Source organism: Terrapene carolina, unplaced genomic scaffold (assembly GCF_002925995.2).
Source record: "Terrapene carolina triunguis isolate 2854851 unplaced genomic scaffold, T_m_triunguis-2.0 Scaffold18, whole genome shotgun sequence".
In the NCBI taxonomy this organism is placed as follows: domain Eukaryota; kingdom Metazoa; phylum Chordata; order Testudines; family Emydidae; genus Terrapene; species Terrapene triunguis.
In genome coordinates, this window is record NW_020664369.1 from 3,271,297 (window position 1) to 3,298,193 (window position 26,897).

General features: G+C 42.5%; 1 protein-coding gene across 1 annotated transcript in view; it reads right to left on the reverse strand.

Moving 5' to 3' along the window:
* Window positions 1-239: 239 nt before the first annotated feature.
* The window catches only part of LOC113405061 (dnaJ homolog subfamily C member 15), a 53,845-nt gene continuing 27,187 nt past the window's right edge, over window positions 240-26,897 (reverse strand). The window contains exons 4-6 of the mRNA XM_026651724.2: window positions 14,267-14,343; window positions 4,083-4,153; window positions 240-645 (exon numbers count right to left, since the gene is read on the reverse strand). Coding sequence (XP_026507509.1) covers window positions 575-645; window positions 4,083-4,153; window positions 14,267-14,343 — 219 coding nt within the window. The 3' untranslated portion in view covers window positions 240-574. The remainder of the gene's footprint in view (window positions 646-4,082; window positions 4,154-14,266; window positions 14,344-26,897) is intronic.

The following is a 26,897-nucleotide window of genomic DNA, read 5'->3' on the forward strand; positions in this document are numbered from 1 at the left end:
CTCAAATATAGAGATAAGGAAACCAGCATTTTGGCGTAATCTTCAAGTCATTTTGTCCCAACCAGCAGCTTTGAAACGGCATCTATGCTGCAAATCCCAATATTTCAAAAGAAAGGAATCCAACATGTGGCAAGCCTTCCAGTTTTACCTTCTAGAGCCACTTCAAGTGACAGCTATACAGTATCACCATTATCAATAAATAAATAAATAAATAAATAAAGGTTTAATACAGACAAATGTTTCCATTTAAAAAAATATAAGTTCCAGAAGTCCAGCCCTATTGAACAAACCTGTAATAAACCATTTTTTAAGAACAGTCAATGAAGAACCAGCTTCAACGCTTAGAGTCAAAACAGATTGAGGGAGAAAAATATATTAGAAATGAGACATTGTAAAATGTATCAGTTTGATTTTTAAATAGTCTTAGATCTTTAATAATGAAGATAGATAACTGACTATTTGATCCAGTGTTATGCAGCTATATAGAGCAGCACGTAGCTATTGCACAATATATCTACAGGATTTCCAGTAGGAAGGAATGTATAAAAAGTTCTATCACAGACGTCCTTGGACATTAATTTTTGGTGCTGGATTCTAACAAATCTTTTGCTTCATTTACTTTTGTTGCTAAGTAGGGAGATCCACCTGAAAAAAGGGAGAAAAAATAGATTTATATCAGTATGAAATACAAAACCATTTAACTTAGAGCATCCCTTTAATTATTGGTGATGTGGGCTATTAGTTTCCTCCCCCTCCAAAAAAATCGTTCATAAGCTTACGTGAATATGTCAGAGATAAATTAAACTAGTGGATAAATAAACAGAACAAACATGAAATAAAATCTTAATCACTGCTGCTCTGCATTATTTTTCACAATCTCCTATTAAAGTGAAGTCCTCATGAAAAGTCTAAAGTTATTCTCTGAAATCATCTTATATTGGCATTTACCTGCAAGATTTAGACTGAATGCATTGTTCCTGCACCTGTTAAGCAAGGTCAGCTACCCTGAACAGTTCATCTAATGAGAACAGCTAGGATTCCCCCCCCCCCCCCCCCCGGAAATTATTAGAGGCAAAATGTTATAAGTAAATTTTTGATACAGAATATTAAGAACATACACCAAGCCTATTCCATTCTAGATTCAGAGACACAGAAATACCAGCCAAAAAATGTCACATTAAAGCTATTTAAACACGGTATGCCTTCTAACTTCTGGTCCTGAACAGTGTCATTGCTTTACGCTCCATCTAACAATCTGATTACAGTTCAGTGGTCTTTGTGTTTGTTTTTTTACTCTCCCCTTGAGTGCCAACCATCTGCCTACAGTCACCAAAAACAACATTATAAGGTCTGTATCAGTAGCTCGTCACTCACTAGAACACACCTCTATCTTTGTACACTAAAATGTGGTTGAAACATCACTGTGCCCTGAACAACCCTTTCCTAAGCATCTGTTCTGATGAATGAAAAAGTATGAATAAAATTTAAGGATACAGAAAGGACAAGTATCAGTTCTAGATGCCTGGCAACAGAAGGAGATGGGGCTTCCAAGACTGGAGGACTTCACTGTGACTTTTAGATCAGGAGTCTAAACCACTACACGCTCATTCCCAGATAGGGTTGCCAACCCTACTGGTTTCACTGGGAGTCTCCCGGAATCACGCACTTTTTCTCTTGGAGGCTACCGAAGCCAAACAGGGAGATTTTAGGCACTGGAGTCTGGCGGCGGCAGCAGGGCTAAGACAGGCTCCCTGCCTGCCCTGGCTCTGCATTGCTCCCTAAAGCTGCTGGCACGTGCCTGTGGCCCCCTTAGCCCCGCTGTGCCACCGGCCAGGAGCCGCCTGAGGTAAGCGCCTCCAGGCTGGAGCCTGCACCCCACACCCCCTCCTACACCCCAACCCCCTGCCCCAGGCTCAGCCCAGAGCCCCCTCCCACACCCCAAACCCCTCAGTCCCACCCCCCAGAGCCCATACCCCCTCCCGCACACCAACATCCTACCCCAGCCCAGTGAAAGTGAGTGAGGGTGGGGAGAGTAATCAATGGAGGGAGGGGGGATGGAGTGAGCGGGGCAGGGCCTTGGAGAAGGGGCAGGGCAAGGCAAGGGCGTTTGGGTTTGTGTAATTAGACAGTTGGCAACCCTATTCCCAGATCTAATACAGAAACAACTTAGTGAAGTCCATATTTTTTAAGTGTGTGCTGTGTTGTGTGTGTGTTTGGGGCGGGGAGGGGGGAGAATGCCTACCAATACATATGTAAAGTTTTTCTGATAACTGGGGTTTTAGTAAGGAGTGGGGATTACCAAATTGAATGTAGCTTGTCTAGTCCCCTTTGAGAGCAGAGGAATGAAAAATAAAATGATAAACTACAAAAAGCAATGCAAGCTAGAGAAATATTAACTATACACTGTTTAAATGCCAAAAGTGAATTTTCTCAAAATAAAGTCAAATTTGCTAGAAGCATTTTTTGCTACATTTACATCATTAAGTGCACAACCTATTTCGTTGCCTTCCAATGAGAGAGAAACTGGTATCATGCAATTCAATTATTTGTAATTTTAGTTTCGATACTCAGTGCAACAATTTTTGTGGCTTTCGTTGTGTATATTATTTCTCTAAAAACATTTGATTTTGATTGATTGATTTAAAATTGTGTCTTCAGATCCCATAGTTCTCTCATAACTAGCCTACATAACTGTAGTTTTAATCAGTTTCCATTGTTGTCCTTTACCCACTAACTCCAATTATCTGCTACAGCTGTGTATTGTCTTAGGCTTCGACCCTGCCATTGGAGCCACATGGGCAGAGCCCTAATGAAGTCAAAGGAGCTCTATGTGGGTATATGGACCTGCCTGGGTAGATGCAGGATTAGGACCTATGGCCCCAATTCTGCAATTGGTAATGCACAAGTGGGCTGCTGAGTCTACACAATGCCCTGTTGAAGTCTACAGAGCTCCAGGCAAGTGCAACTGTTGGCTCAGATGCTATCAATTGTGGGAGTGGGAGACTTTAGCGTATAGTATCTTCAGAACAGGGATTGTCTTAATATGTGGTACAGCACCCAGCCGAAAGGAACCAAGATCCTGATGGGGATCTCTGGGTGCCACAGCAATACAAATGATAATGTTTGTTAATCTAAACTTTTAACATACTGTACACTAAACTGTACCTCTGACCACCATAATATATTACAAATACAACAGAGAATTCCTTTCCTATTTTCAGAGTACAGAGTATACTCACTTTATAGAAAAACAAATTAAAAAGCAGAATGACAGATAACATCTAAGCAGGACTGTTTAGCCATTAGCAATCCAACGAGATAAGGCGGCTGAAAGAAAAGTGCTTACTCAACACCTTATATTGCTAGAGGTCAGTTATCTTTTTATTATGATGGTTAGGAAAAAAAGTAATCCTGTAAATCTGTCAACAAGAAATAAAAAACTTCACTTCCCCCTTTTGACTTTTGAAATACAGTGCAATTCTACCATCTGTTATTGAAAAGTAGAAACAGGAATGAACATATGGGTTCTCTTTCTCAAGCAGCTGTAGTGTACTTAAAATTATAATAATAAGCCTTTCTGTAAGATTTACATTAAAAACCTGGCCAATTAAAGCAACTGTGCCCAGCTTTACAGTTTTCCAGGATGGGTTTAAGAAATCCAGAATCTGATATATTTAGTGATTATAGCACATGTCCCTCAGAGACTTGTGTGCTCATATATTTATGGCCAGAAAAAAAACAGTTCAAGCATTTTGATGTAACGTAAATGGGAACTTCATGGCTAGTGTTTTCCCTTCTTCAAAGCTCCTGGAACACTAACCACTAGTGAAGTGCTGATCTAGAAAGTGAGCTCAAAAGGCAGCAGAGTAACCTAGTGCTGCTATTGCACGCGGATCTTGGATATCTGTCTGCTTTATTTATTAGAGAAAACAACAACATATAAAAGCTTAAGTCTCACTACTAAATATACAGCACATAATTTCATGAATTACATAAATGGCTAGCTACAACCAGTCTAAGTAAATTGAAAGGAGCTCGTAGTATGCGCTTTCCACCCAATATTAATGAAAACAACAGTGTACCTTTATCAGGGTGATTCAAAATCATGATTCTCCTATGAGCTGTTCTAATCTTGGCCTTGTCAGCAGATGGACTGTAGAAATAAATTAAAGTGCTTACCATAGTGTCAAATTCAGATTGTAAATTATCAGTTTGCACTGATTTCAGACAATTTAAAACTAGAGGTTTTCACCATCTTATGGACAAAACACCCAATTGCACCTTTCGGGATGTAACATTTTAATAAGCCTTTTAAGACATTTAAGGAAGTACACCTTTTTTTTTTTTTTTTTTTTATTAAAGCCAGTACAGTGCAGGAATACTGAGAGCTTTTGTATCCTCAAAACTCAACAGTTCCTGCCACATACACTACAGAGACTGTATCAGCACAGTTATGTCAGCATAGCTATGCCAGCATTACATTGACAGAAGGGGGTTTTCTGTCAGCGTAGGACCACCACCTCCCTGGATGGCATTAGCTAGGTCAACGGAAGCCCTCTTCCCTCACACCCCTGATCAATGTAGCTAAGCTAATATAACTTTTCATTACAGACAAAACCTTACACAGATTTAACTGTTTTTTCCACCAGTGAACAGGGGGAAATGATCCTTTTCCTGGAAAACGGTTATTTACGACCAATGACAAAATATCTAATATTTGTTGTAACTATGTATCTGTACAGAGTATTATTAAAATATGGCAATATTAAATAATTCCTCATTCTGGTGAGATCAGAAAACTCTGCATTTTTTGTTTTTCCAAAGCTGTTCAATGTGTTACACTCAGGGACATGTCAATTTACAAATGCTACAGAAAGCTGCTCCTTTCAGTGACAGGAAGATAAAATATGTACTTCAACTAAATTAAGTGTGTATCTTACCAGCAAATAGCCACTTATGGAAGCATTGTGCCAGCACAGTAGCAGCGTTCCTTCTGGTGTGCAGAGGAACATTTCTATTTGAATCTGTATGGTTTAGTTTTTTTTAAATTAGTTGACATGGGAAATGTAGCCATCATTTGCAGCAGCATTTACCACTTCAAGAGAAGCCAGAGGAAGGCAGCTTTTTGTCGCTCCACTAAAGAGTGTTATGGGGTAACACTTTTTAGTGGTACAAAATTTCATCATAGAAGGCGAATACATACTGCCCTTGCCTTTTCTTTTTAGCCTAAGGCTCCAAGAGCGGAGGCTAATACATACTTCCACCCCCATTGCTCCCTTTTTAGCTGAAGGCTCCAAGAACTTAACTCCACTATCTTTGCAGGAATGCCAGGTCTCAGCCTAACTATATTCTTGTGGGGGACTCCCCTAAATATTGTAATTGTTACTCTTCAATCACAGGAAAAATCAAAGCCTACATATGTTGCAGAAGTGGTGCACAGAACTGCACTAGAGAAGAAAAGGCAATGGGAATAAAAATTAGGCGGTCAGAGGCCCTGAAAATTACATAATAATTGAGAAATAAGATTATTTATATTTCAAATAATTTTTATATCAAACTGTTAAAGATCACAATTTACCATTATTTCAACCTATAAAGCGGTTAATAAATAGGCTGCTGTAATCTAGTGGATTGAGCACACAGTTAGAACCAAGTTTAGCTGAGTTCTGTTCCCAGTTCTGCAACTCATTGTGTAACCTGGGACAAGAAACAATCTATATACTCCAGTTACCCCACAGGCGTAGTTCTCATAGGGACAATGATGTTTGCCCACCTTTGCCAGGGGATTTCAGACCTATATTGCTAAAGGGCACTAAGTGCAAAGTATTATTAGAATCCAAAAATGAGTATTATTGTATTGTTAAGTTAGAAATTTAAATGCTCAAGAGTTAGGTTATGGCAAAATTGCATTAAAGTAGTGCAGTTCTGCTCTGAAAAATGACTGATAAAATGGCATGTAACATCAAGTTTGCTTAGTTTAACCAGATGTCACTAATCCTGCAAACTCAAAATCCTTTCTTAAACATCACCAGTAAAAAAAGGTTCTGCATTGCAAGTTACACTGCCAAGCCTCAATTTCATTAGTGCAACCTTACTCATTACCTTCAGGAAGGTTACACAGGGGTAACTGATTGGCCTTGTACATTTGGTCAGCCATATGTCTCTGGATACACATAGGAACAGATCTGTAGAGTAACGTAATGCTATTTTCCTGTCATTTTTCAGAGTATAATCACACTTGAAGGTTGAATACACAACCTCAACTTTGCCCCGTGTGTATGCATTGATTATACAATCTATTGTACTACTTCTGTAATGCAACATCTTAGCATTTTCTACAATCTTAGATTCTATTGTATATTCTTGCTATCTTTTTATTATTTCATACTTATTTTTATTGATTTATACACTATGCAATTTTTCTAGCTAACGTATCAATACTTTTATCACCACTTACATACCACATATTAAAATAATATAAAGATTTCCTTTGGAGAAAAAAAATCTTTATTTTATCTGGTAAGTTGTCTTGTAGAGAAAACAGTATGTACATTTTGAGTTTCTCTCATCTAGAACTAGCTAACTTACAATTCTCATTGGACTTATTCTGTAAATATGGAAAGTTCAGGACGTTTGCGTAATACGGGGGAGCTGGTAGCATCTACTATATTTAGATTCCCTAACATTTTCTATTATAAAAGGTTTTTGTGTACTTCTCTTTGAAAAGCTCTCTCAACTCCATTGTTTGCAGCAGGCTTTTGCTATTTGGCAGAGGGAACACCTTTGGACTAGAGAAGTGCCTTTTATTTGTCCAATTTCCCTCCTCATGGGCATCACCTAGAGACAAGAGTTCCCCCAACTCCCAAGGTGATGAGGAGAGAGCCAGGCTAGGCTTTCCCAAACCACCCTCTGGCCCCAGCAACCTATTCCCCTTCTCTCCATATGGAGCAGAGGCTTCCCAAACTTGAGGTAGAGGCGATAGGGAAGGAAAGAAAGCGTGTGTGTGTGTGCGTGTGTGAATGCGAGTCAGTTTGTAATTCTAGTGTTGATAACTCTCAGATTCTATTGTACTGTTCTCCAGCATACACAAAAGCAGCACACAAAGTACTACAAGATGCTACATGTGCAGACTATCTAAGATAATTGGAAAGTGGCATTTGAGATGCGATCACATATTTAACACTTTTGAAATACTTATACACAACAATGTATGTAATAAGCATCACCCACAAGAAATGAGTCAGTTTTAAAGTCCTAAACTCTCACAGAGCCATCAAAATATGCACATACAAAAACTAAGTAGGCACTGATCTTAGTACTGTAACCTTTGTATTTCTTTGTGTGTATCATCATATCACTGGGGCACACGGATCAGCATTCATGTCACACTCTCTGTCAGTACTCGGCCTGAGCTGGGGAAGCTAATGATCCAACCAGCAGACCAAATTCAGTGATGAATCCTGGTCACATGCCACCCAAGGCACATTGTGCATATGCTAAAGAAGAAGGTCATATCACTTCTAAGTTCAACTACATTCTGAGGCAGGGACCATTTCTTTGTATTTATTCTCTAAAGCACTAGTATGTGTTAGGCATTACATAAATAATAAAAAGAGGCACTGATAAGGGTGTGCATCCAGATGTAGCTTTTGCATTTCCTAACTTCTGAGCAAATTACATTAATTGGTTGCATATGTTAATCTCCTTTTAAAAAATAATCCAGAGTTTTTGGGCTAGTCAAATTTGCAAGACACCCTTCTGCAGTGGGAAGAAGCCTGATGGGCCAGATGCACTTTACCAAGTCTGCTTGTACTGGCGCTCCCTTTACTCCCTGGTCCTCCTGAGCAATCTCCTCTTGTGGCACTATATTTAAATACAGAGACAGTGAAATCTATCTACCCAGACTTTTTTAAATTTGAAAACGGTCTATGCAGACATTAGCTATGCTGCTAAATAATTAAAGGCCCAATCCTACAAATATGCATGAGTAACTATTTACATATGTAGTCCCATTCAAATATGGTGTTTGCAGGATTGGGCCACAGATACTAAAAACTATCATAGCTGCAGATGAGAGCACAAGTTACGAACTACTGAAAATAAAGGCTTATGATTTAAGTCTTGTTACCTTCGCTACAGCAGATGTTACCTCAGCTAACATAGAGCCTACCATAATAATACTTCACTTATAATGCCTTCCTCATAAATCTCAAAATTGAATTAAGCCCCAGAACCATTGTGAGCTAAGGATTTCCTTTTTACAGACGACAAAGATGAGGGACAGAGATTAAAATAACTTGCCAAAAGTCACAGAAATTTTATGCCACAGAATAGGGAATCACAAGACCCAAGCACAATACCATTTTTCTTCCCTGATTATGGAGACACCAGTTACTGCTCCATAGTTAATGCTGAATTCCATTTTGCATTTAAAGTACAGATTAATCCTGTTTTACGTCCACAGCCGCCACAAAATTATTGTTTATTTTGGGGGCACAGAATGGATTTTCTGAGAATTTACAAGTCTGATAATTAGTGTAAATTAAAAATTCATTAAAATTAGCCTCTAAGAAATTTAGCATCTGTCAGTGTTTGTCCCAAATGATCTTAGTAATGGAACACAGACTCTTCAGATTATCCATTGAGTTAATTTTTGTTGAAATCTTGTGCATAAATTATGTTAGAAGAAATTAGGTTGTATTTAAGCTATATTAATAATGTGTGTTGTATCTAATTGTTACATTTATAAAAACTACACACAAGGTCCAGTTAACAGCTCAGTTAACTTGTAAGTGGGGCTTTGTGACAGAGATAACTCTACAAATCACAACCGTTTCCCTACAGCTAATTTACATGCATCATTTTGATTAGTTATAATGAGTCAGTGCTATGAGGAAAACTGGACACATTCAAAATAAGGCTGTCAAATGATTGCGATTAATTTTTTTAATTAATTGTAAAAAATTAATAGCACAATTAATTGCACTGTTAAACAATAATAGAATACTATTTATTCACGTAGTTTTGGATATTTTCTACATTTTCAAATATATTGATTAAGAACATAAGAATGGCCCTATTGGGTCAGACCAAAGGTCCATCTAGCCCAGTATCCTGTCTTCTGACAGTGGCCAGTGCCAGGTGCCCCAGAGAGAATGAACAGAACAGGTAATCAAGTGATCCATCCCCTGTCACTCATTCCCAGCTTCTGGCAAACAGTGGTTAGGGACACCATTCCTGCCCATCCTGGCTAATAGCCATTGATGGACCTATACTCCATGAATTTATCTTGTTCTTTTTTTAACCCTGTTATGGTCTTGGCCTTTACAACATCCTCTGACAAGGAGTTCCACGGGTTGACTGTGTGTTGTGTGAAGAAATACTTCCTTTTATTTGTTTTAAACCTGCTGCCTATTAATTTCATTTGGTGACCCTTAGTTCTTGTGTTGAGAAGTAGTAAACACTTCCTTATCTACTTTCTCTACACCAGTCATGATTTTATAGACCTCAATCATATCTCCCCTTAGCTGTCTCTTTTCCAAGCAGAAAAGTCCCAGTCTTATTATTTCTCCTCATACAGAAGCCATTCCATACCCCTAATAATTTTTGTTGCCCTTTTCTGAACCTTTTCCAATTCCAATATATCAATTACAACACAGACTACAAAGTGTACACTGCTCACTTTTTATTTATTTGTACTGTAAAAAACAAAAGTAATAGTATTTTTCAATTCACCTAATACGAGTACTGTAGTGCAATCTCTTTATAATAAAGTTGAACTTACAAATGTAGAATTACGTACAAAAAAAGTTACTGAATTCAAAAGTAAAACAATGTAAAATTTTAGAGCCTACAAGTCCACTCAGTCCTACTTCTTAGTCAGCCAATTGCTCAGTTTGTTTACATTTTCAGGAGATAATGCTGCCCACTTCTTGTTTACAATATCACCTGAAAGTGAGAACAGACGTTCGCATGGCAATGTCATAGCCGGCATCGCAAGATATTTATGTGCCAGATGCACTAAAGATTCATATGTTACTCCTGAGGGCATTCTGTGCCAAAAAATTGAAAATTCTGCGCACATTTTAAAATTCTGCATGTTTTATTTGTCAATAAATAAATGCAGAAGCTCCAGCATGGCAGTGGGGAACACAGGCCACTGGCTGCACAAAGGTGGGAGATCACCCTGCAGCTCCTCCACCCCTGGGACATGGACTCAGCGGTGAGGCTGCACCCAACCCTGACACAGCACAATGCCAGGGCCTGCCCTAGAAACACCCTGGGACCCTGCTCCTCTGAGCCAGGTGCGGGGCAGGCAGACTCAACCAAGCAGGATCCAAGTGCGGAGGGGCTCAGTGTGGGGGGGATCCAGGTGTGGAGTGAGAAGATTCTGTGTGGGACAATCTGAGTGCAGGCAGCTCAGTAAGGTGTCTAGGTGTGGGGGGATCTGGATGCACGGAGGCTCGTTGAGGGGCTCCAGGTGCAGGGGCAACGAGACTCTGCAGGGGCTTCCAGATGAAAGGTGGTTGGGGTTCAGCGCAGGGGTCTGGGTGTAGGGGTCTCGGCGGAGGGGTTCAACGCAGGGCTCTGGATGCTGGGGGAGTGGGGCCTGGGTGCAGCTAGTTGGGGGGTCAGTGGCGTGGGGGTCTGGATGTGGGGGCTCAGGGTGGTGCAGGGGATGGAGCATCAGGGAGGGGGTTTGAGTGCAGGGAGCTCAGTGGGGAGTGGTCTGGGTTCAGGGGTGGGGATCTGCAGGCAGGGGGTCTGGGTGCAGGGGGTCTCCAGGTGCGGGGGTTGAGGTTCAATGGGGTTTTCGGGTATGGAGGGCTAGGGAGGTTCTGGATGTATGGGGTGAGGCTAGGCAGGGGTGCCTGGGTATAGGAGGTCTAGATGCATAGGGGTTGAGTGGATGGGGGAGCAGCTCCCTGTACAATGACCCCTCCTCCCATCCTCTCCTGCCTCCAGCCCAGACAGGACTAGTAGTTGATCCCGGCTCAGGGTAGGAGCCACTGGCTGGGGTGTCCCCAACCCCGTGGTGATTTACCTCTCCGCTGGCTGCTCCGGGTGCCTGAAACGATGCACCTGTGCTGCTAGGGAGTGGTGCGTGTCTGCTCTTGCAGCTTCCCTTTGCTTCCCTGTCAGAAAGTCATTTTTCTGTGGGGAAGCAAATACATTTGCAGGGGATATGAATTCTGCACACGTGCAGTGACACAAAATTCCCCCAGGAGTAATAGGTCCCTTCCTGCTTCAACCACCATTCCAGAGGACATGTGTCCATGCTGCTAATGGTTTCTGCTCGATAACGATCCAAACAAACAGTGTGGACCAATCCCATTTTCATCATCTGAGTCAGATGCCAGCAGCAGAAGGTTAATTTTCTTTTCGGTGGTTCAGGTTCTGTAGTTTCTACATTGGAGTATTGCTCTTTTAAGACTTCTGAAAGCAAGCTTCGCACCTCGTCCTATTTTGGAATGTACCTCAGATTCTTAAACCTTGGGTCGAGTGATGTAGCTATCTTTAGAAATCTCACATTGGTACCTTCTTTGCGTTTTGTCAAATCTGCAGTGAAAGTGTTCTAAAAAGGAACAACATGTGCTGGGTCATCATCCAAGACTGCTATAACAAGGAATATATGGCAGAATGTGGGTAAAACAGAGTAGGAGATACACAATTCTCCCTCAAGGAATTCAGCCACAAATTTAATTCATGCATTATTTTTTTAATGAGCATCATCAGCATGGAAGCACGTCCTCTGGAATGGTGGCCGAAGCATGAAGGGAGATATGAATGTTTAGCATACCGCACGTAAATACCTTACAATGCTGGCTACAAAAGTGCCATGTGAACGCCTGTTATCACTTTCAGGTGACACTGTAAATAAGAAGCGGGCAGCATTATCTCTCGTAAATGTAAACAAACTTGTTTGTCTTAGCGATTGACTAAACAAAAAGTAGGACTCAGTGGACCTGTAAGCTCTAAAGTTTTACATTGCTTGGTTTTGAGTGCAGTTATGTAACAACAACAAAAAATCTACATTTGTAAGTTGCACTTTCACCATAAAGAGATTGCACTACAGTACCTGTATGAGGTGAATTGAAAAATACTATTTCTTTTCTTTGCCATTTTTACAGTACAAATATTTGTAATAAAAATAACAATATAAAGTGAGCACTGTCTACTTTGTATGCTGTATTGAAAATAAATCAATATATTTAAAAATGTAGAAAAACAACAAAGAATATTTAATAAATTTCAATTGGGTATTCTATTGTTTAACAGTGCGGTTAAAACTGCAATTAATCGTGATTAATTTTTTTTAGTTAATCACGTGAGTTAACTGCAATTCATCGACAGCCCTAATTCAAAATTCTTGTTGGCAGATTAAGGAGAAGTGACAATTGGGACAAGTAAAAGTTCCATGACCACATACTGGCTGGGGCATCAGTACTTTAAAAGGCTCCCCACAGGATGGCATTCTTGCCTTTTCTCCACTGCACACTAAGATAGTACTAACTGGGGAAACAAGCAGAGCATAAAGGATACCTTTAAAGTGCATAGACATTGGAATTATGGGGCTGGGATCTCCCATCCCTCCTTTACATAGCACCTGTTCTCTAACGCAGACCTCTAAAACAACAATTCAACTGCAAATTAAGGTCCAGAATCACCAGTACATCGACTGCTATGAACTGTTCTGTCAAAGTAAACCAACTTTAAAGCCATCTAAATGGACCAGTAAGCTCTAACTGCAATGCACTACTCTGGTGTACCAGTGAATCTGCCCATACGTTTAATTTTAATAAGTGATTTAAGGTTGCTAATGCATTTCTTCAAGTCACCCAAAATACCACATGGTACCATTCTCTTTGGGTTTCTTGTTTAGTGTGTATGTATGAAATATCTATTTTCAAAACCTAAGGAAATTGCAAGACAAAAAATACATCAAGGACGACATAATTTTGGGACATATCAGTTAAAGACCCTTACAGGAATGTTGTAATTAACTTTAAATGTAACCTTAACTCTTAATTGCCTGGATTAATAAGGGTTAGCTAGGCATCATTACAACATTCCTGTAATTAAAGTCTAATTAATGTTAAGGTTACACAAACAAAAATCCAAACATGTTAACATATGGAACTGCACAGTTAAGGGAACCAAACAATTTTACCTCTGGCCTATAGTGACTTCCTGCAGTAATCATGCAATTATGATTAAGACATTTCAGCATTTGTGGCCCCAGATTAGATTAGATTAAACTATTTTTAAAGACATTCAGGGCTCCCCCTACTCTTTTCTCCCTTCCTGGAGTTGCTATTGGGAAGAATAAAGGTGGTTTGTGTGCCTTAGTTATGCATTTCCATATGTTAAAAGAAATCCAAACATGTTTAAGCAGGAGCGGCGCCAGGGTTTTTGGCGCCCTAGGCAGGGGTCCTTCCGCGCTCCCGGTCTCGGCGGCAATTCTGCGGCGGGGGGGGTCCTTCCGCGCTCCCGGTCTTCGGGGCACTTCGGCGGCAGGTCCCGGAGCGAGTGAAGGACCCGCCGCAGAATTGCTGCCAGAGACCCGGAGCACGGAAGGACCCCCCGCCGCCGAATTGCCGCCGAGGGCGGCAAAATGCCGCCCCCCCAAATCCTGGTGCCCTAGGCAACCGCCTAGGTCACCTAAATAGAAGCGCCAGCCCTGTGTTTAAGTGTAATCTTAACTCTTAATTGCCTGGGTTTGTAATGCTTGGTATTGGGCATAATCACAATATCCCTGTAATGTGTTTCACCCTTAAGTTACATATGCCTACGCTCACCCTTAAATTCATCCTAATACACTGTATTGCATCCTCAACTCCTTTAACCACAATAAAAAAAGATGTGAAGAGAGATTACACATACATTTGAAATGACAGACTAAATGGAATTGCTTTCTGCATTACTGATGCATTAATACAATCCACAGTATTGTAAATCTTTATTTTGTAGTGAGATCAGAGTAGATGATCATGTTGATCAGCATAGTATGTGCTGTTCTGATTTATATTTACAGCATTTGCCCTCCACTGCTGTAAGGGGCCTGAAGGCATGACGAAAGTTGCATGGTTGCTCATTTTATTGCATTTTTTCCCCAACCAAAATACAGTCTTAGAATGGCATATGGAACACAATTTTTTTTTAACAAGTTACAACTGTGAGCACCATATAGCCCTATTCTTTCACCTTACATTTCTCCATTCAGTCTGGTGATAGAACAGAAACAGTATTAATGCAGCACACCTACCTTATGCCTAAAATAAGACTCGCTTCTCGTCTGCTCATTTTCTGTTCAAATCCTCCTTTATAGTAGGATGAAAAACTCTATGGGAGGAGTGGAAGGGGGAGGAGGGGAGAGAGAGAGGAAAATCATTAGTTCCAGGTACATAGGTGTCATGATCTCAATGCTATTCTATTACCTTAGCAAGGTTGATTGGCATTTGATTAGAATTCATTTCAAGTGATGAAACTACTGAAAAACAAATATGGTTTAAAAGGAACTCTGTCAAACACTGAAAATCTGACCTCTTAAAAGTTACAGTTTGTGTTTTTACAGTGTCCCACTGATAACGAAAGACATTAATTGTTGCAGCCATTGATTTGTAGGGTTGAGAGTCTCCCTGCCCTTTGGCAGGGGAACCCTAATTGTCTAAATGCTGGGTAGAATGAAATTACACATGAGCACTGCCCTGGGCTTCATGTGCACACAAATTCATGCGGACAACTTCCCCTGCCAATTGGTATTATTTGCTGTTTTTTTCCCAGATCAGAAACTGAGATTTTAACCACTGTTTAAAACAACTGAAAGAGAAAACTTGTTTTGGAGAGTGAGGTGTGGTGAATTTTTTAAAAGCAAAAACTATAGCTGTCCAGGGAAGGGAGTGAGGATAAAACTGGTGCCTATCAACCATGTGTTAAAATAAATTATTGAAATACCATAGCCAGTTACACTAACTAAAGATATCAGTGTTGTTGTTGTTTTTTTAAATAAAAAGAATTAGGGACTAGTCCAGCATCACACAGCCTCAGCCCTCTGAGTCAAACAAGCCCCAGAGACAACAGATGTAGTTCCAAGACAGCCTGACTATTGGGAGCTGGAGCCCAGAAGTCAGTTAAGAAGACTGAAGTTTTGTTAACTGCCAAATTTATCAACAAGTAAACTTTACAAAAAGTAAGCTTCATCCTTTTATCATCAAAGTGAAGTCTAGCTTCAGAACTGTGCTTTTTACCCACAATTAAAATATGCCTGGCCCTTAACTTGAGATCACAGCCTAGGTCAGTCGTGGGCAACCTGTGGCCCATCAGAGTAATCCGCTGGTGGGCCGTGAGACAGTTTGTTTACATTGACCGTCCGCAGGCACGGCCGCCCGCAGCTCCCAGTGGCTGCGGTTCACAGTTCTCAGCCAATGGGAGCTGCGGGAAGCAGCGCAGGCCGGCCACCACTTCCCGCAGCTCCCATTGGCCAGGAATGGCAAACCACGGCCACTGTGTGTGGCCATGTCTGCAGATGGTTGATGTAAACAAACACTCTTGCAGCCCACCAGCGGATTACCACGACGGGCCACATGCAGCCCGCAGGCTGCCCACCACTGGCCTAAGTAGTATGGCTGCATGACTGTGATGGTGCTGCCCATGGGAGCCAGCTGAGGTCACTCAATTAGGGTGAACTGCAAACAAAACGGGGCAGACAAACCCCAGAAGCTGGTGGTTATTTCAACACTTAGCTTTACCAAGCCAGCACAAAGCAGCTTCTATAGTACCTCACTGGTTACTCAGAAGTCCAAACAACGCAGTTCCCTTAAAGTGCCCAGCCTCAGGCCTCCGTCCAGACACACCTGTCAGATATGATGATGATTACTGAAAATCTTATCTCATCACATAAAAGAAAAGATTCTTTCAATCCCAAAGGATCAGCCACATACCCAGGTTCAATTATAACTTAGATCTTACCCAAAATACACGCTATAGTCAATTCTTAATAAATTTTAGTTTAGTTAATAACAAAGAAAAGAGAGAGAGGGTTGGTTAAAAGATGAATATACATACAGACGAATTCAATTCTTGAGGTTCAGATACATAGCAGAGGTGAGCTTGTAGCTGCCAAAAGTCCTTTTAGATATAGTTCATAGGTGGCTCCAGTCAATGACTGGGGATCTCAATCCTTGTGGCTTAAGGTTTCCCCCTCTTGAAACCCAAAGCAGATCTGAGATGAAGTAGGATCGTGTCCCAAGGTTCTTATACATTTCCAGCAGCCTTTTGGCCTGAGAAAACAATAGGCTTAACTCTCCTTCTCCCAAACATCCTGGCAATTAGCACAGCGTAATTTATCCATTAAACAGTTCAGATACAGGTTACCACAACCTTCAAAGAGACATATAGACAATAATACTATTTCACTCAACTATCATCATAAATGTTAATATTCCTTTTTTGATCTTTAAATTAAAGCTATAGCAATAGACAAGAATTGTTTGCTTATATTACAAGACCTGAGCAAACATCTAACCTTCTAACAATGCAGACTTACATTTCAAAGCTCTATTCATTTACCTATCTTCCTAACCAGTTCTTAAGGTTCACCCATGGGTCAGATCAGTCTGTGAGTTAATTAACTCTTTCTGGCCCTGTCATCTTTCAATGAGATATTATATTACACTCATACCGTCACAATGACAAAATACAAACTCCCTTTTTATAATTGTAAACATTCTTCTTATTCTTCTTATTATTAGCGCCTAGGAGCTCTAGTCATGGAGCAGGACCCCACAGCACTAGATATAATACACAAAAGACAGGCCCTGCTTAGACTGCTTACTTCAGGGAGCCTTGATCTTTATAGTTTCCAAAAGGCATTAAACAAGTGCTTTGCCCTGTTCTTTTGAGAGGAAGACACTCAGGCCTGTCTTGGACCTTTAAAATCACAGCTAGGTCATTAAGGACAATGGCTTCCTTCTCAGAGGACACTTATGGCACAAACAGCCCCTTTTTTAATGAAAGTCCCAGTCCTAAAGAGATTTGAAGCTTCCTTTTTAAAGCAAAGGAAATCAGACTAAAAGCCATCTTTGTCTAGGTTAGAGGGATGGGCAAGTGAGGACAGAACATTCCTTTACAAAAAAAAAAAAAAAAAAAAAAGGAGAAGGGCAGTTTTCTAGCTACTAAAGAAGAAAGAAGTTTGATTATCCATCTAACTTACACGTGCTACTCGGACTTAAATAGTGAAGTGTTTTCATGAAGCAGTGCTACTTTTGATATTTCCTGTTAGGAAAACTCAAAGTGATAAGGGAAGGACATTTCAGGCACCCTACAATATTAAAATCAGCCTACCACATCTGCAATCCTTGCTGGGCTGGAAAGATCACAAAAGTGAGCTCTCCACTTCCTGATACTTCTGATATTTTGGGCCCCATTTAACCTTCTAGGCAGGTCTTCCTTACATGTTGTGCCCTATACAGCCCATGATAGTTAATTCAGTTTCTTGCATGAACTCTATTAAAAGAAAATGGTAAATAGCTTTAGGCCCACTCTATAAGTGTATGGATTCCCTCAGCAATCTCCAGAAAAGGGCTGTCAGATAGGGAAGCCTAATTTATTTGGGCTGTGACATCTTTAAAGACCTTCCCTGGTTCGCATAACCTACGTTTCTGTTACAATTTCTGCACCAGTAAGAGATATCCCAGTGTCCTTATGAGACTAATCACCACACCCTGTCTATATAGAAGCTATGTTTTTTATAAAATGTGTACGTGTTTCGGTATCCACAAGTCACCACAATCTCTCACTGAAGAGACGATACATAACTCCACAAAATAAAAAAGCCATTATATATATTCTGCTAGATATTAAGAATATTTTATGGGGAAAAACTATGTTAATGCAGATTTAAGGTTGCTTGATGGTATGCTGTCCCCTTGCAGTATGCTGAGTTGAACAAAACTCAAACTTCTGAAAACCAGGAAATGAAGAGTGAAGGTTACCCATGGCTCTCCCTTCTTTCAGCAATGCCTCAACACCCCCTACCCTATTTGCACACACACTTTTACTCTGCCAACCCCACAGTTGCTGAAATATACAAGCTCTTCACCTCCTTTTAACCACCCATTCACACTCAGCCACAGGATTCCATCTGACACGATTAAAGGACAAAAAGGGGGGAAATGGTGGAGTTGCCTGCACCACCTGCCCTCTACCCCTTCAAGCAATATATCCATATGCACATACTCACACTGGCTCTTGGCACTATAACATGCAGGAGGTTCCAGATCCTAGTGTACACTCACCCATACAGCCAACTTCCCAGAAAGAATACCACACGTGTACAATTTAAGAATCACTTCACGGCCTTTTACAACTCCCTTACACTTACTCACAGGATACCATCTCAACCTACACTTTCATGCAGCCATCATTAAAGCATTGGAATCCGTTCCTATTCCACCTCACTACTGACAATTCCCATTTAATAAAAGCCCTGTGCCTTGTTACTGACGTAACCTACGCCATTCTACATAAATGTGATGCATCCTGCAGGTACACATGCAGGTCTTCCCTTTCCTCACATGCTTCAGAGGGTGCAAAACACAGATTTCCAGATATCACAACCACAGTCAATTTATCTAACTCTTTTATTGAGCTCATTTATACTTTTGGCCTTTACATCATTCCCTGGCAACAAGTTCCACAGATTAACTTGCATTATGTGAAGAACTTCCTTATATTTGTTTTAAACCTGCTGCTATTAATTTCAGTGGGCGATCCCCCAGTTCTGTGTTATGTGAAGGGGTAAACAGCACTTCTCTATTACTTTCTCCACACCATTCATGATTTTATAGACCTCTATAATTCCCCCCTCCCACCCATCATCTCTTTCCCAAGCTGAACAGTCCCACTCTTTTTAATTTCTCCTCATATGGAAGCTGTTCCATAAGCCTAATTATTTTCATTGTCCTTCTCTGTACCCTTTCCACTTCTATATCTTTTTTGAGATGAGGTTTCCAGAACTACAAGCAGTATTCAAACTGGGGGCATACCATGGATTTATACAGGGGCATTATCATATTTTCTGTCTCATTTTCTATCCCTTTCCTATATTGTGCAGTTCAGAGTACTATCCACCATCTATGCAAGTTAAAAGTGAACTTAAATTCACAATTTGGGTCCCCCCAAAACTTAGTGGCTGCCATGCACTACTTGGGTAAAACTGACCAACAGAGACCACTCTGACCCACGTCACAGCAATAGATTGATCACTAGTTCTGTGCAAACCCCACTAGAAACCGTTAGAAAAATATTTTTGTTATTTCAGGGCTTATATATCTGGAACCCCAGTTCAAACAACCCAGGGGGTGGGGGGGGTGTCACTAACCATACTCTGCACTCCCACAAAGCATAGCAAATTTCAAGAAAATCTATACAAGCACAAACATTTTAGAGCGCTTAGAAATGTCCTCTAAACCTCCTCTAAACAGGAAGGCTAGACAGACAATGGAGGGAAAAGGCTCTGTGCCCATCCATCTGCAGCACAGGAGGCTCTGAAACGTGTGAAGTGGCCAATTCACCTCAATAAGGTGTTTTCAGCTGAATGAGAACACCTCATGGAGATTAATACAACCTGAAACAATAGCTCTGAGAATGAGGAGTACTTGTGGCACCTTAGGCCTGGTCTACACTATGAGTTTAGGTCGAATTTAGCAGCGTTAAATCGAATTAACCCTGCACCCGTCCACACAACGAAGCCATTTACTTAGATATAAAGAGCTCTTAAAATCGATTTCTGTACTCCTCCCCGACAAGGGGAGTAGCGCCGAAATCGACATTGCCATTTCGAATTAGGGTTAGTGTGGCCGCAATTTGACGGTATTGGCCCCCGGGAGCTATCCCACAGTGCACCATTGTGACTGCTCCGGACAGCAATCTGAAGTCGGATGCACTGGCCAGGTAGACAGGAAAAGCCCCGCGAACTTTTGAATTTCATTTCCTGTTTGCCCAGCGTGGAGGGCACAGGTGATCACGCAGAGCTCATCAGCACAGGTAACCATGCAGTCCAAGAATCGAAAAAGAGCTCCAGCATGGACCGTACGGGAGGTACTGGATCTGATCGCTATATGGGGAGAGGATTCCGTGCTAGCAGAACTACGTTCCAAAAGATGAAATGCCAAAACGTTTGAAAAAATCTCCAAGGGCATGATGGAGAGAGGCCACAATAGGGACTCACTACAGTGCCACGTGAAAGTTAAGGAGCTCAGACAAGCCTACCAGAAAACCAAAGAAGCAAACGGAAGGTCCGGGTCAGAGCCGCAGACATGCCGCTTCTATGCTGAGCTGCATGCAATTCTAGGGGGGGCTGCCACCACTACCCCACCTCTGACCATGGATTCTGAGGAGGGGGTAATCTCAGACATGCCTGAGGATTCTGCGGACGGGGAAGAGGAGGAGGAGGATGAGCTTGCGGAGAGCACACAGCACTCCGTTCTCCGTTCTCCCCAACAGCCAGGATCTTTTTCTCAGCCTGACTGAAGTACCCTCCCAACCCTCCCAAGGCAGTATCCCAGACAATGAGGCCATGGAAGGGACCTCTGGTGAGTGTACCTTTGTAAATATAAAACATAGTTTAAAAGCAAGCGTTTTTTAATGATTAATTTGCCCTGAGGACTTGGGATGCATTCGCGGCCAGTACAGCTACTGGAAAAGTCTGTTAACGTGTCTGGGGATGGAGCGGAAATCCTCCAGGGACATCTCCATGAAGCTTTCCTGGAGGTACTCCAAAAGCCTTTGCAGAAGGTTTCTGAGCAGTGCAGCCTTATTCCGTCCTCCATGGTAGGACACTTGACCACTCCATGCTAGTAGCAAGTAATCTGGTATCATTGCATGACAAAGCCTGGCAGCGTATGGTCCCGGTGTTTGCTGGCATTCAAGCAACATCCGTTCTTTATCTCGCTGTGTTATCCTCAGGAGAGTGATATCGTTCATGGTAACCTGGTTGAAATACGGGAATTTACTGAAGGGGACAGAGGTGGCCGTTCCTACTGCGCTGTTTGATGTGGCTGAAAAGAAATCCTTCCCTGCAGTTTGCTAAGCGGGGGGTGAGGGGGATCATTGGTGCTGAGCTTTTCGCATTTGGCTAGCTAGGGGTAAAGCGATCATCCCAGAGAATTGGATGGGGGGGTAGTTTGGTTTCTGCTGCTGCACATTAACAGGAAAACCGCAGCACTCAACGGGCTTTGCTTGGTATGTGGGAAAGGAGGGTGCTGCTTTTAGGAAGGCTGCAGAAGCCGAAAGACAATGGCTTACCATGGCCGCATGCAAGCCGAATTCTGTTGCCCGGACCTGCATCTGTGATCTCTAACACCAAAGCCGCAGGCACTCAATATTAAGATGCAAAATGTGACCTTGTACCGAAATCACATGTGCTATGTAATGTGAATAGTGTTGTTCACCGTGAAAGAGTATAAGCATTGTTCTGTAAAATGTATCTTTTTAAATACTTCTCTCCCTTTTTTCCCTCCCTCCCGCAGCTGCAAATTTTTCAAGCCTCCCTCCTCCGTCCCGAAGGCTATCTCAGATAAGGCGGGGGGGGAAACGGACGCGAGACTAAATGTTCTCTGAAATCATGGAATCGACCCGCAATGAAAGAGCTCATCTGAATGAGTGGAAGGACACGGTATCAAAGTACAGGAAAGATGCCAGTGAAAGTGAGGACAGGAGGGACCAACGTGAGGACATGAGGGACCAACGTGAGGAGAGGAGAGACGCTTGAGATGAGAGGTGGTGGGATGCAACGCTGGGGATGCTATGTGAGCAAACGGACATGCTCCGGCATCTGGTGGAGCTTCAGGATCACAGAGTGCCGCTGCAGCCCCTGTATAACCGCCCTCCCCCCTCACCATGTTCCATAGCCTCCTCACCCAGACGTGTAAGAATGCGGGGGGGTGGGAGGGAGGTTCCGTGCACCCTTCCACTCCACCCCAGTGGACAGCCCAAGCAAAAAGCTGTCATTATTTTGAACTTTTTTAGTGGCCTTTTCCTTCCCTCCTATCCTCCTCCCAAACCCCACCCGGGCTACCTTGTCAGTTCTCTCCCTCTTTTTATAATCAATTAATAAAGAATACATGATTTTTAAACGATAGTGACTTTATTTCCTTTGAAAGCAAGCTGTGATCGAAGGGGGAGGGTGGGTTTCTTACAGAGAATGAGTCAATCAAGGGGGCGGGTTTTCATCAAGGAGAAACAAACAGAACTTTCACACCGTAGCCTGGCCAGTCATGAAACTGGTTTTCAAAGCTTCTCTGATGCGCAGCGCTTCCTGGTGTGCTCTTCTAATGGCCCTGGTGTCTGGCTGCGCTTAATCAGCGGCCAGGCGATTTGCCTCAGCTTCCCACCCCGCCATAAAGGTCTCCCCCTTACTCTCACAGAGATTGTGGAGCACACAGCAAGCAGCAATAACAATGGGAATATTGGTTTGGCTGAGGTCTGAGCGAGTCAGTAACGTGCGCCAGCGATCCTTTAAACGTCCAAATGCACATTCTACCACCATGCTGCACTTTCTCAGCCTGTAGTTGAACAGCTCCTGACTACTGTCCAGGCTGCCTGTGTATGGCTTCATGAGCCATGGCATTAAGGGGTAGGCTGGGTCCCCAAGGATAACTATAGGCATTTCAACATCCCCAATGGTTATTTTCTGGTCTGGGAAGTAAATCCCTTGCTGCAGCCGTTTAAACAGATTAGTGTTCCTGAAGACGCGAGCGTCATGAACGCTTCCCGGCCATCCCACATTGATGTTGGTGAAACGTCCCTTGTGATCCACCAGTGCTTGCAGCACCATTGAAAAGTACCCCTTGCGGTTTATGTACTGGCTGCCCTGGTGCTCTGGTGCCAAGATACGGATATGGGTTCCATCTATCGCCCCACCACACTTAGGGAATCCCATTGCAGCAAAGCCATCCACTATGACCTGCACATTTCCCAGAGTCACTACCTTTGGTAGCAGCAGCTCAGTGATTGCTTTGGCTACTTGCATCACAGCAGCCCCCACAGTAGATTTGCCCACTCCAAATTGATTCCCGACTGACCGGTAGCTGTCTGGCGTTGCAAGCTTCCACAGGGCTATCACCACTCGCTTCTCAACCGTGAGGGCTGCTCTCATCTTGGTATTCTGGCGCTTCAGGGCAGGGGAAAGCAAGTCACAAAGTTCCATGAAAGTGCCCTTATGCATGCGAAAGTTTCGCAGCCACTGGGAATCGTCCCACACCTGCAACACCAGTCTGTGCTTGTTTCCCGGACCCAGAATCGGCGTTCCACGGCTAGAACCTGCCCCATTAACAACATGATCTCCAAAGCCGGGGCCCACGGTTTGAGAGAATTCTGTGTCCGTGTCCTCATCACTCTCGTCACCACGCTGCCGTCGCCTCCTCCTCCTTGCCTGGTTTTTCAGGTCCTGGTTCAGCATAAACTGCACAATAATGCGCGAGGTGTTTACAATGTTCATGACTGCTGTCTTGAGCTGAGCGGGCTCCATGCTTGCCATGGTATGGCGTCTGCAGTGTTCACCCAGGAAAAAAGGCGCGAAACGGTTGTCTGCCGTTGCTTTCATGGAGGGAGGGGTGAGGCTGTACCCAGAACCACCAGCGACAATGTTTTTTGCCCCATCAGGCATTGGGATCTCAACCCAGAATTCCAATGGGCAGGGGAGACTGCGGGAACTATGGGATAGCTACCCACAGTGCAACGCTCCGGAAGTCGACGCTAGCCTCGGTACATGGACTCACACCACCGAATTAATGTGCTTAGTATGGTCGCAGGCACTTGACTTTATACAATAGGTTGCCAAAAATGGAATTCTGTAAATTCGGAGTAATCTCGTAGTGTAGACATACCCTTAGAGAAGATCCTGGCTGCCTCGCAGATCCTGGCAGGGGCAGCCAGAAGGGCTCTGACACTCCCAGAGGGGCAAGGCCCCAGCTCATATGAGGAGGGCAGGGAGGGAGGCTCAGGACTCGCTAAAGGGGAAAAAGCCCCCCCATATCTGGGCACATACATGGGAAGGAAGAATCCCTGCCTCTATTCTCCTCCAGTCCTCCTGCCACTCAACCCATTGTCCCCCTTCCCACTATCCCACCTCTCCTACCCTAATCCCCAAGCCTCCCTCCCCTACCACCCACCTCCATTCATCCACCATCCCCCTCCCCTTTTACCTGATTGCAGCTCGAAACCCCTCTCCTCCTTTCCCCCCCACTTCTCTGCCCCCTAATTACCCCTTCCCTCTCAGGTAGAACTGACATCTTTAAATTTTCCCCAAAGGCTTTGGGAGGTGCAGGGTGGTTCGTGGGCAATGGCAGAGTTGTGGCATGCACTAGGTGGGGGTGCACTGGCAGAGCTGTGGAGTGCCACACTTCCCTCGCCCAAGCCCCCAAGCTCTTCCCCTCCACCACCACCCATCCCCCTTCATGCCCCTTCCAATAACCCTGTTCTCTTCACTGCATCCCCAACCCCTCATCATATTCCCCCACTCCTCCACCCCTCAATACACCTTCCCTCTCAGGAAGCATTCACATGTACAATTTTCTTTCCTTGATTACTTTGATTACACACCCCACCACCCAAAATGAAATTAATACCCATTACTCATAAATTGTAGCCAACTTCCAGCCACTCAGTCCAAAACTCCTTTTGTCTTTGGTCACTGGGGTGGGACAATAGAAGGGAGGGAAATGAGGAACTTATCCTTAGTTACGTTAATGGAAGGGTGAATTCACAGCCATAAGGAGGTCTGTGATTCATCTAGTCATCAGTACTTTTCAGTGAAACAGAACAAGGCAGCAGAAGGAAACTTTTTTTGGCGGGGACTGTAACTCAGGAACCCATGGGTCAAATGACTCCAAGTTTGGATCGCTAACCCTACCCCAGCACCCTCACAAGGCACACCGAATTTCAAAGCAATTCAATTCACCATTCAGACTTCACAGCACTTATAAGAACTGAGCTTTAAAAGCATGCAAAATGGCAGGAATGGAAACCCACTAGCTGTTTTTCTGTATTGGCATATTCACAGTGTAAAAATGATTTAGCGGGTGCCATGCATTACCTTGCGTAAAGCTTGACAGCTTGAATCATTTTGACCCACATCACATCATCAAAAGTTTGATCTCTAGCTCTGAGAAAACAAAAATATGCAGCATTTTTCAGGGTTTCTCTCTCTGGAATCCCATGCTCAAATGACTCAAAATTTGGCTCACTAACTCTACCATGCATCCCCCTGAAGTATGCCAAATTTCAAAGAAATCCAACTAAGCAAGTCGATTTTAGAGAACTTAGAAAGATCAACCTTTAAAAAGATGTCATGATACAATCTACTGTGGCACTCTGGTACCACTGTAATACCTGCACATGTTGCAAATCCCAAGATTCATTTCCTCTTCCCAGACTTTTCAACATCTTTACTTTATACATTGTGTTAGAACGGCTGACTTGAGTTATATGAACCACAGAAGAGGTGATCCCCCAATCTCATTCCTAGACTCTGACAGTCACATGATAGCCTGACTGAGTAGAATCCCAAACTCCGACTGGAAAGGAGAGAATTGCAAACTAATTATTGTAGTACTCCATGTTTGCTAAAGAGGGGATATATTCATTATGGAATAGGGAATTTCCATGATTGTGGGTACTGAGGGTCATGGACGTTCATTTTGTCTTAGAATTAATATTGTTACAGCTCAGTCTTCATATGTATCAACAATTCAACAAGGTAGTGTCATTAAAATACCTCTTTTTCATTTATTTCTTATTTTAAAAGTGACTGAAGTTATAATAATAGTAATATCTACCTCAGTAATGCAAACCAATGACTAATTAATGTTTCACTCTTTTTGGTGACAACAGACTCATGTCACCACGGAATTAGCAGAACAGTGTAAGCAGCACTAGTGACATCAGTGGCAAATGACACTTTGAAAAGCTAAGTTAATTGGAAAAGACGTGTTTCTCTGGAAAAGCCGCATTACAGGAGATGGTACGTGAAGTAAACACTTAAATCCCCTAAAAAACACAAAATATTTCCTCTAATCCTTTCACTGAAATAACATATTACAGTGGAAACTTGAAGGCTGGACTTCAGTAGTATTTTCACTTACGTATATATACTTAACTGCTGTAAGTTACAGTGATTCAGAGTAAATTTCAATACATTTCAGTTAATAATCTTAATTAAAAGTTTACCAGAATTGTTGACTATTCATGCTTTTTGCTTACATAAAAAATAGGTGAGAGACACAAGATACAGGCATTTTAAATGACCATTTAATAATCACTCAGCATGAGTTCAGTTAGTGATCTGGAAGAAAATCAGTTTGTGGTTTACTCTTTGACTGTAATTAACTGGGACTTGCTGCAAACATAAATAAAATTAGGATTTGGGTGAGGTCTCTGATTATACAGAGCCTGAGGTGAACCACAGGGAACTATAGCCCATACCCACGGGTCGCAAAATTTCCATGTGCTCAGCTAGTCTCTTCTATGATAACATTAACCATAGACAACTATGCTACTATTAAATGTATACTCCAGCAGCATGAGCAGAAGTAATGATTGCTGTGATAGCTACTAGTTCAGTAGTCAACATTGTCCGGAAAGCAATAGGTTGAAGACAGAGAGTACTAGAAGGAACTCTCTTATTGATTACGTTCTCTAGCTTTGAATCCCTCTTCACAAAAACCATACAGATAGAGCACAAAGGAGTTTGGGGAGCAGGGGCTTTTGCAGGATCCTAGGGAAAGGGTACCCTATATGCTATCTCCTTCCACAGTTGGAAGATTGAAATATCAGTTTTGTTCTGCTTTGCCCACATCTTCTGAGTCACAGGCAGAAAATAATTAAATTGATACATC